General features: G+C 48.1%; 1 protein-coding gene across 1 annotated transcript; it reads left to right on the top strand.

The window, feature by feature from the left end:
- The first annotated feature begins 9,451 nt into the window (after window positions 1–9,451).
- On the top strand, window positions 9,452–10,195 carry LOC121832928 (gastrula zinc finger protein XlCGF17.1-like). Its single transcript, XM_042286981.1, has one exon. It carries the CDS (start codon window positions 9,452–9,454, stop codon window positions 10,193–10,195), a length of 744 nt encoding a protein of 247 aa, XP_042142915.1.
- Window positions 10,196–10,478: the final 283 nt, after the last annotated feature.

The following is a 10,478-nucleotide window of genomic DNA, read 5'->3' as shown; positions in this document are numbered from 1 at the left end:
CGCAAAGTCAGGTACGGCGAGTTCACGTTGTGCGCGCTAAGATCATGCGTCCACCGTTTCTTTCGACGGAACGAGGTCCCCACGGTCAAGAAGATAACGGCCGAATTCTGCGCGAGCACTGAACTTTCCTCGTTGAAGGCTTGGACTGTGCGTCGCCTTCTCCACGACATCGGATTCGAGCATGACAAGAGGGAACGAAACTCCCGGTTGATTGAACGAGAGGACATAGTCGCCTGGCAGCAGAAGTACCTGCATGAGATCGCACGTCACCGACAAGATGGTCGGAAGATCTACTTGGACGAGACGTGGGTGACAGCAGGGCACACTGTCTCAAAGGTGTGGGTAGACACGACAGTGGCCTCGTCTCACGACGCCTTCATGCGTGGTCTCTCGACTGGCCTCAAGCAGCCATCGGGGAAGGGCCAGCGTCTTATTGTCACCCACATCGGCAGCGATGAAGGCTTCGTCGACGGCTGCCTGGACGTGTTCCGTGGACAAAAAACCGGTGATTACCACGAGGAGATGGATGGCGCCCGCTTCGAGAAGTGGTTCGACGGTGTCCTCGACAAACTGCCGACAGGAAGCGTTATCGTCATGGACAACGCTTCTTACCATTCACGGCGGTTGGAAGCAGTGCCGACGACGAGTTCCCGGAAGGACGACATCCGACAGTGGCTGACGTCTAAGAAAATTTCATGGGACCCCAAGATGGTGAAGAAGCAGCTGCTCGACATTGTGGCCTTGGTGAAGCCACAGCACCTAAAGTATCGTGTGGACACTGCTGCCGAGACAGCTGGCTGCACTGTGGTCAGGCTCCCACCGTATCACTGCGAGTTCAACCCCATTGAACTGATATGGGCGCAGATCAAGAACGGCGTTGCTGCCCGAAACACGACGTTCAAGATTGTCGACGTGGGGAGACTCCTCAACGAAGAAGTTGACAAGGTCACCACTGACAACTGGATTAATGCTGTCAGGCACGTTATTGACATTGAAGCAACGTTCCGACGAGGCGGTGCCACAAGTGCCCACATCCAGCCCATCGTCATCCAGCTGGATGGAGAGGACACCCCATCCGAGAGTGACCTGTCTGGTGTCGAGCCCCTTGACGAAGCTTAAGGCCACCATTATGGAGAAAGCGTGGAACATCTCGGAACACAAAACGGTCCTTTTAAGGACCACTTATTTGCTTTAAGATCGGATTGTTGTTCTTGACCACCACTAACCTCCCGTGTCTCATGTTGTCATGCTTCTCTGCTCGTTGCCGAATAGCATTTCGATATGCAGCCACCAGACAAACTTTTTATTTTTGTTGCGATAATGTCTAAGCTGGTCTATACATTGCACTGTGCCATAAATCACCAGTATAGATTTCAACTTCACGAAAACAAAAGTTTGCAGCCCATCTACGGCAAAGACATCAGATGCCATATTGACCCTTCCCGCTGTCTAAAGATCTTTGCTACGCAGCAAATGGAATTTTGATTGCAAATAAGCTCTTTTTTGTCTAAGAAAAACGACACAACATATCACTGCCAGTGCTCTGCTTTAAAGCATAAATGGGACGTCTGTGGCCATTTACATGACTGAGGCTTCTGGGAATAACAAAGCCGTGTGTTAGCACAGTGGAGAGCGAAATCGCAGTACCAGTACTCTGTTTCTAAGTCTAAAGGGAACGCCTATGGTCATTCACATGACCGAGGCCCCTCTGAAAACAACAATAATGTGAGCCAGCACTGTGGGAAGCTAACTCTTAATGCCAATGACCTGTTTCGAAGCATAAACTGGACGTCAGTGGCCATTCACATGACCGAGGCCACTCTGAGAATAACAATAACGTGCATCAGCGCTGCGGGCAGCTAACTCTAACTGCCAGTGACCTGTTTCGAAGCATAAACTGGACGTCAGTGGCCATCCACACGACCGAGGCCACTCTGAGAATAACAATAACGTGCATCAGCGCTGCGGACAGCTAACTCTAACTGCCAGTGACCTGTTTCGAAGCATAAACTGGACGTCAGTGGCCATCCACACGACCGAGGCCACTCTGAGAATAACAATAACGTGCATCAGCGCTGCGGGCAGCTAACTCTAACTGCCAATGACCTGTTTCGAAGCATAAACTGGACGCCAGTGGCCATCCACACGACCGAGGCCACTCTGAGAATAACAATAACGTGCATCAGCGCTGCGGGCAGCTAACTCTAACTGCCAGTGACCTGTTTCGAAGCATAAACTGGACGTCAGTGGCCATCCACACGTCCGAGGCCACTCTGAGAATAACAATAACGTGCATCAGCGCTGCGGGCAGCTAACTCTAACTGCCAGTGACCTGTTTCGAAGCATAAACTGGACGTCAGTGGCCATCCACACGTCCGAGGCCACTCTGAGAATAACAATAACGAGCATCAGCGCTGCGGGCAGCTAACTCTAACTGCCAGTGACCTGTTTCGAAGCATAAACTGGACGTTAGTGGCCATCCACACGTCCGAGGCCACTCTGAGAATAACAATAACGAGCATCGACATATCTTGCCATGTTTCGTCGACAAGATCTTGGTTTGGTTAGGGGTGCGCTGCTTAGTTGGTGAGCAAGGGTACGGGTACATGCACGGGGGCACGACCACCCTTACACGCTGCTGCGAAGCGGCATGTACGGGTGGGCTGGGTGGGTCCACATCTTTCTAATGAACTGCTGGAGACTGTCGCCGCAAAGCGTCGTGAACTGGGTCGGTCGGATAGTTTAATATGTGCTTCAGTGATAAACGCACAACAAAATGTTCCTACAGCGTGAAATTTTTGTGTCGATGAAACTTCACAGCACAGTGTGGCAGTATCAATGAAACGAGTCGTAAAAAGTTGATGAAACGTGTCGATGAAACAACAGGGACCCTTCTTTCCAATGGTTCCATGGAGGCTCTGACAATGAGGACTGCAAGGTTGCCTCCAAGAAGCTCAATGATTTTACACGAGTCTGTCTTTGCCAAGGTAGACCAGAAAGACGATGGCAGATTCTGAAGAGCTCGTTCGCGGCTACGGCCTGGTATGATCCAGAGATAGACATACATCAGAAATGCAATTAGGCGGTTTGAGCTGCTGCTTGATTCAAACATTGTTGATTTTATTGTTATATAAAGACAAATCATTCTGCCACCTGCATTCGGACCAAGATCAAGAGTATTCGGTATGTTTTCAATTCTTGATTTAAACAAATATTTCGCATATAAGAAAGCCACAATTCATGAAGCAGGAAGCTGCCCTTGAAATCAATTTTTATTGACCATACTTTTCATCTTTTACAAATTATTAAACCAACGCTGCTATCCAGTATTGTGAACACATTTTCCTTCTTAAGTAAATTGGAAAAATTGGTGCGTGTTTACCGGTAATACCTCAGGCCGCGACGCAAAGCGAGTGGAGGTACAGGCGTCACGTACCCGGGTTTCGAAGCATAAACATACGACTGAGAGCGCCTCGAGAGCAAGCTGAATGTTCGGAAGCATTTGAGAGAACCGAATCTGCTTCCCTCAAATTCTCTGGTATTTCTTCCAAAAGGAGACATCAGCCTCTTAACGTCCAAAACAATATCAATTGAATGTTTGTAACATACGCATCACTGGCTTTATCATTTGTGTGCCACCTGTATGTAACAGCTCATTATTGCGAACGAGGGTGTACCCGCGGGTACTATCGCAATCATAGATTACCGTGCAGCCGATTGCGACGCGGAAACTTGAAAAGGACGCCACGTTTCAAAGATGAATGCATACTGCTTCGAAAGCGTCATTTCAGTAGACAGACTATTTATTAACGCCAGCAAAGGTACGGTCGAAATTGGGTAAAGACACTTACTGTGTTCGCGGTTCACTTATGCCCCTCCCGCACAGCCCACACTTATAAAGAAGAGTTTGGTGACCGCTGCATTTTAACGTCGCTCCACGGAAACCACTGCGAAGAAAAGCCGATGCCTTCACGATGTTGAGGCGCAACCCGAGGCACAGAAGCAGACGGCGTTCGACGTATGTACGATGCTAGGCCTTACTCCCGCATCGAAATTTTCGATGGCAATGCTATCGCTGGATTCTCACGCTGTCGCGCAGAACCTATTGCGAATAAAAGTGGACGCGGTTACGACTTAGCGACGTATGCTCGGGTAAGTGAAAAACCGCATTAAAAACAGAATAATTGCTGCAAGATACTCGAGTCGTAGAAAATCTGCTCGGCAGCCATGTTGAAAATATTCATTTGCCAGAACAAGATTGGTTCGGGCAGGTCGTGACGTCACGGAAACAACGGGACGTAATTGGTGGCGGAGGAATACAAGATTCCCTTTGAGGGGCTTTTGCCGCTACCTTCTTGACTTGTAACCGACTATAGTACCAAATAGGAAATCCGCAGACCCCAATCCAATCCATGCCTTAAGCCGAAAGTATCCGCAAGTGTGCATCTGGCAGCCATGCTGCCATTTGGTTATGAACGTGTGTGGTTGAGGACCGTGTCTTCATTGTGTTTCCGAAAGTGGCCTCTTCACTGACGATGTCGGTGGCAAGAAAGTGCTCATTTAATCCTAAATCGACGAACCCGAATATATCAGAATATGCAAGTTGGATTAAGCCCGTGCAAAATGATCTTCACAGCGCTCAATGCTCACTGCCTTGTGCTGTAATGCTCTTATATATTTAACCGAGGCGGTTAAATATATAAGAGCATACAGTGGTCAGGGAATTTCACCTGAAATTGTCAGGGAAAGCCTGGAAAAGTCAGGGAACTTCAAAATAATAATTTGCTAGACACCCTGAAAGCATCTCGATGCTAGAATGGTGGTCGAGGGAGCGCTGCCCTTGTTAATTTTCACCCCTCTTCCTGTAGTCGTGAGGCAGTATGTGTTAATAAAATGCAGTATAGACTACTGCGACCCAATATCAAAATGTTTACTAATTTGACTTTCTTTGCTTGGAAACTTGGGCTTGTAGAGACCAATTGAAAATATATTTTTTTTTTTTCAAAATAATGTGCGAGATACTTGTTTTTGTTTTTTTTAAGAAATGCAGACTGGTTTGTGCGTTAGTGTAGGAGTGTTATTGAGTGCGTAGCAACTGCTTGTATCTGCTTACGGTGAGAGAACACAGTGGTGCCATCTGTTGGGTAGCCCTGGAGTACTTCAGATATGCACGTCTTTTTTTAAATTTTATTATGCATCATTCTTTCATCTTTGATTTAATTAAATTCTGGTGACGTCTTAGGTAGGCCGTAGACATTCCGGTTGCAACCAAAAGAGGCCGACAAACATCCGTCGGTGTAAGAAAAACAAGGTGTGTTAAAACCGAAGAGCACCTTTTCCTGGATGCTTTTGCTCCAGCTAGGGGCAGAAACGTCCAGAACCGGAATCATGTGATAAAACAGATGCCAAAGTTTTTTTTTGATCTGTTTCATAAAGGACCCTATGGATTTTCCTTACAATGTTGACACATCTGAGCAACATTTGTGTCCGACCTTGTATTTCAGTTTCTAGGGAGCAAACAAGTCTGTCTCAAATGCTCAACAGCCTGTTTCTTACTAAAGTGAAAAAATATTAATATCATAATGTCTTAATTGAAATTGAACATGCAGCCTTTTAATTCTTATAGCATGTATTGCTGTGTGTTCAAACACTGCAGATGTAATATGGAGGACTTGTGGATCTTTAGAGCTTTTGTGTTAATCCTTTCTATGCCAATATTTAAAATGTGCCAATGGTCTCCCAAGTGGTATTTCTTTCGTTTTTTTAGGAAACTTGAATCTTGTAATATCACACCTTTTCGGTGTGATGTGCAGGCCAGCTCGCACGATTAGCTTTGTTACTTGTAATCTCTGTATAAGTTTTATTGGTTAATACAGATGCAAGTGAGCCTGCTGACCTTCTTCACGTAGGCGTTCCAGCCGACCTGGTGCCGGCCGGAACGCTTGGCGGCCAAAACTAATTCAATTGGCGCTGGGTTTCCTTGCCGCCCAAATGCTCGTTCGTCGTATGACCCTGTTAGATGCTGCTGCCTGTTGCACTACACATTTCGCTGCTGCTAGTTATAACATCTTTTAACGTTGATTTGTTGAAGTGTCTAATGCCACCCGCCAGTATGCCAGGTGTAGCATCAAAGCGCCCTGTCTTACGCCACGCCAGTGCTCGTCATACCTTTGTCTCTCTCTTCCCTAACCAGCTGACGAAGGAGAGGACATCAGCGGTGACCTCCAGGAAAACGCTGTCTCGCCGCCGCCGTGGATGCACCCATAGACTGTTTTGTGCTGCACTTCCGGGTGCTGAAGCCTTGCACTGCTGCGAGAGCCTGTGGCTTTGTCTCACGCTTTATTTGTATGCGTTCATACAATTAACTTCGAGAGTTGGAGCATTCCAGAAGCTACGCTGACCTTTGCAACATAGCACAGAATAGTTGACGCCGAGTATAGGAAAGCGAGAAACTGACCCATATGTTTGTCTTGGATCTCTACACATTATAGCCGCCTCGGTGGCTCCGAGGCGAGAGCGCCGGCCTACGGATCCCCATGTGGCGGGTTCGAATCCCGGCCGAGGCGCCCTCAATCTGACGGAGGCTTATTGCAGAGAAGGTGCCGTGGTAACCGAGCTTTCGGTTGCACATCAAAAGATCCCCAGGTGGTCGAAATTAATCCTCAGTCCCCCGCTGGGGTGTGCCAGATGCCCGTCGTTGGTTTGGCACGTAAAACCCCCAAATTTGAATTTGAATTCCTACACAGTATTATGTATTGCTGCTCTGTAATATTAAGCATGATGTGTTCAAGTAAACTTCAGCATTTCTGAAAGTTTTAAACCTGCGCTTAACTCTGTGTTCATGCTTAGGTTTTCTTTACGCTTTTTTTTAGCAGGTTGGGAAGTGCTACATTTGCTGGTGGAATCACAGTTATTTTGTGGCTGGTTTTATATTTCACCCTGTGTATTTATCCTCTCAGCATTATAGTCAGGTGCAGTGAAATAGGATCTGGCTGAGGTGCTTTAGCGTCCTAATCTGGACTGATCAAATTTACCTCAATAACTTGTTTTTGAATTTGGAGTAGCCTGCGTCAAATAGCAGTTTGTTCAAGTGCAACTGTGAACCTTTGTTTTTTTTTTATACACTACACGCTGCATCTGGTTAAATATAGTACAAACACATTCACGCGATGTGTTAAGTCACCCATATGGCATTCTGTAAACACGCGGATTTACACAATGACGTCTGGGCGACTTGGCACATCGTGTGAACACTTTCACACAGCGGCACGTGCGTGACTATTGTTGCTTCTCCATGATGCTCATCACACACACATCTTCCTCCTACCCCACCTCAGCCAACGAAAGACCGGCGCTCAACGTCGACACGGGTCCGACGCAACAACCAAAGGGCATGCGTACATTCAGCTGCGAACTCTGCAGCTACTCCTGTTACAACGAGAATGGCGTGATGCTCCATCGCCTGAGCCACGCCAGACCGCCGCTGCTGCGCTGCCATGTGTGCGGCAGCAAGTTTCCCCGGCTCGTTTCGCTGAAGAGGCACGTGCGCAACCACTTCAGCCTTGAGCCGTACCAGTGCGACGTGTGCTCTGTGCGGTTCGCGGTGCCTGCGAATCTCAGGATCCACCTGCTGAGCCACATGGAGGGAGGGACGATCATGTGTCGCCCGTGTCCAGAAACGTTGGGGCGCGAGTCCATACTGGTGGGCGCCGTTGGTTCGCACGGCGTGCAGGGTGTGCTCCGAGGGCCTGTTCCGTCCTCCTGCCCAAGTGGAGTGGAGCAACCTCTGGTTTCGCCTCCGGACGAGCCGGTGGCGCAGCCGAGCGTGGGAGCCGTCTCGGAATCGAGCAAGTACCTTTTGCACCTTCTTTGCTTTGCAGAAAAATTTAGCGGGAAAATTTCTTTACCAAATTTAGTTGGGAAGTTTTTCTGCCAATTTTAGCAGGGAAATTTTTCCGACAAATTTAGCGGGCAATTTTTAGCGCTAAACTTAGTGCAAAAATTTTCCTGCCAAATTTGGCAGGGAAATCTTCCTGGTAAACTTAGTGGGGACCCAAATTTAGCAAGGACATTTCCGCGCTAAATTTAGTTGAGGAATTTACTGGGAAATTGTCCCACAATTTCCTGGTAAATTCCCCTCCTTACCCTTCCCTCCTCCTCAAGAGCCGCACTCTTGTTCGGCATTACGGAGAATTGTACACATTTTTCTTTTTTTAATCAAGAAAACTACCATATACAGTTGCTGCTATAAGTTATCGATTCTTCTATCTTTTATGCCTAATAATGCAATTTCCGTTGTTTTTTTTTTTCTAGGAAACTGTGCTGTTGCTTTACCATGTTTGTATTTCTAAAGATGTAAAAAACATGCATTGATACCTGCTCTATGATTTAAAAAAAAAAAAAAAAATGGGTAAAAACGAAATAGCCCTGGTATCTGTTTAAATCAATTAGATCCTCCCTTTGCATATGACTGTTATTCTTGCTATTCTTACTTTACCTGGGAGTACACCAGTACCTGTGAATAGGTTACATGTGTGCGAGAGTGGTTGGGTAATAAATCTGGCAACTGATTTTATAGGTTCAGCTTTAATGCCATCCTCGCTGCATGCACCATTATTCTTTAGTAACTGTGAAAGGCTGTAAGTGTGTTTCAGCAGTAGGGAACAAAAAAAGAAAAAAAGCTTTCTGTGCTAGATAGGACGAAAAGTTCGTAAGCGGCACTATTTGTGGCATGCGCACTAAAGGTGCTAGACTCCAAGGAATGACGGTTAAATTTGTCAGCGAGCGTAATACCTGCGAGGCACGTGCCTTCAACTATAACGTAAGTAGCACCAGTTTTTGTGCCTATTGACACAAGATTATTTGTGGTCTTCCAGAGTTTTCTGAAATTATAATAAATGTCTTCAAATTTGTTTTCCTAATAAAAGCTCTGTGCTTGTTTGACATTGCAAAATACTTAGTTTCTTGTTGTTCTTTTTTTTTTTTTTTGTGCCAGACAGTTTGATGCCTTGTTTTTATAAAAGGGAGGGGGGGGGGGGGGTTTGTTTTCTCGGTTTTCTTTTTATGTATATCTATATATAATATATATATATATTCCGTTGTAGGAAATGCTTGTTCATAAAGTTCTTTTATACTTGAGATGGTGGGTTCTCTTACTTTGCTCCTATGAACCCTCAAGGGTTCCCTGAACTGTTGAATTTCTTCGACCGTCCTCACTTCTGAAGTAGAGGGTTTTTCCCGTTACGACTTTATAAAAGCAAATCTGACCCATTTCTAGGCATTAGTACGAGCCAAACATCCCCTAGTATGTGCATTAGTGTTTACAGGGCCTTTAGGCTTCGATATTGCTTTGTCGCTCCCACACTGCGACAGAGGGGCGTTCCTCGGCTCTCAGTCGGGTCAGATAAGGGCTCCTCGAGGTCGCAAAGTTAGGGAATTGCTGAGGTACGCCATGTTCCTAGTCTCGAGGTGCATCAATTTTACCTTCAGTGTCGCCGCCATTGCACCTTCGTTTTTCCCCCCTCTCCCTTCCCCCACAGCTAACGACCAACGAGGACGAGACATTGACAACAGCTTCAGTGAGAAGCCCAAGGGCACCCACATCTTCGGCTGCGACCTCTGCAGCTACTCCTGCTACAGCGAGAACCGCGTGATGCGCCACCGCGTGAACCATGCCACCCCTCCTCTGCAATGCCACGTGTGCGGGGACGAGTTCCCCCTGTTTGTGTCGCTCGTCCGGCACATGCGGACCCACTTCACCGCCAAGCCGTACCGGTGCGACGTGTGCCTGGCGCGCTTCACGGTGTCCAACCTCCGGGACCACATGCGGACCCACACAGGGGAGCGGCCGTTTGCGTGTGGGCACTGCCAGAAGTCGTTCGCGCAGAAGTCCAGCCTGACCAAGCACCTGGCGGTTCACACGGGAGCGGGCGTGTTCACCTGCAATCTGTGCGCCCAGGCGTTCGCGAACAAATCCGCGCTGAAGGAGCACGTCGCCTCGCACTTCGGGGCGCAAGAGGTGCTTTCGGCGCCTGTTCCTCCCGCCCTCCCAAACGACGCAGAGCGAGGCAGGGCTTCGCCTCGAGATGTGCCGCCAGCGGAACCGGGCGTGGGACCCCCGTCGGCGTCGGGTAAGTCCCCTTTGCGTCTTCTCCGCTCGGAATCGCCGGTGAGGGAGTGTTCCCGCCCCAAGTGAACCCGTTGCGAAACGTGCAGGGCCATTCGCTGCGCCGAAAGGAACGCCGGGAGTGGACTGTACGGATCCGGCGGTAGGAGAAGACACGGGTGACGGAAGCAACGCGGGTGAGCAGACGAAGCCAGGGGCCGAAGGCAAGCAACGGCGATACCCCCTACCTCTTTCGCTCTCTTTCCCGCTCCCTGTGTTCGGTGTTGCGTGATAGATGCTGCGAGGGCAAGGAGACATTTACGGGACTTTAAGCACGGTGTTCTCGAATAATTGCAGAAATGTCTACGGGACA

This window comes from Ixodes scapularis, unplaced genomic scaffold (assembly GCF_016920785.2).
Source record: "Ixodes scapularis isolate PalLabHiFi unplaced genomic scaffold, ASM1692078v2 PGA_scaffold8__174_contigs__length_109621045, whole genome shotgun sequence".
Classification (NCBI taxonomy): Eukaryota; Metazoa; Arthropoda; class Arachnida; order Ixodida; family Ixodidae; genus Ixodes; species Ixodes scapularis.
The sequence above is the reverse complement of the archived record's forward strand: the minus strand, read 5'-3'. Positions and strand labels throughout refer to the sequence as shown.

Bases quoted from the DNA above. Each gene is read 5' to 3' on its own strand.
- LOC121832928 (XM_042286981.1), top strand. From the start codon at position 9,452: ATGTTCCTAGTCTCGAGGTGCATCAATTTTACCTTCAGTGTCGCCGCC.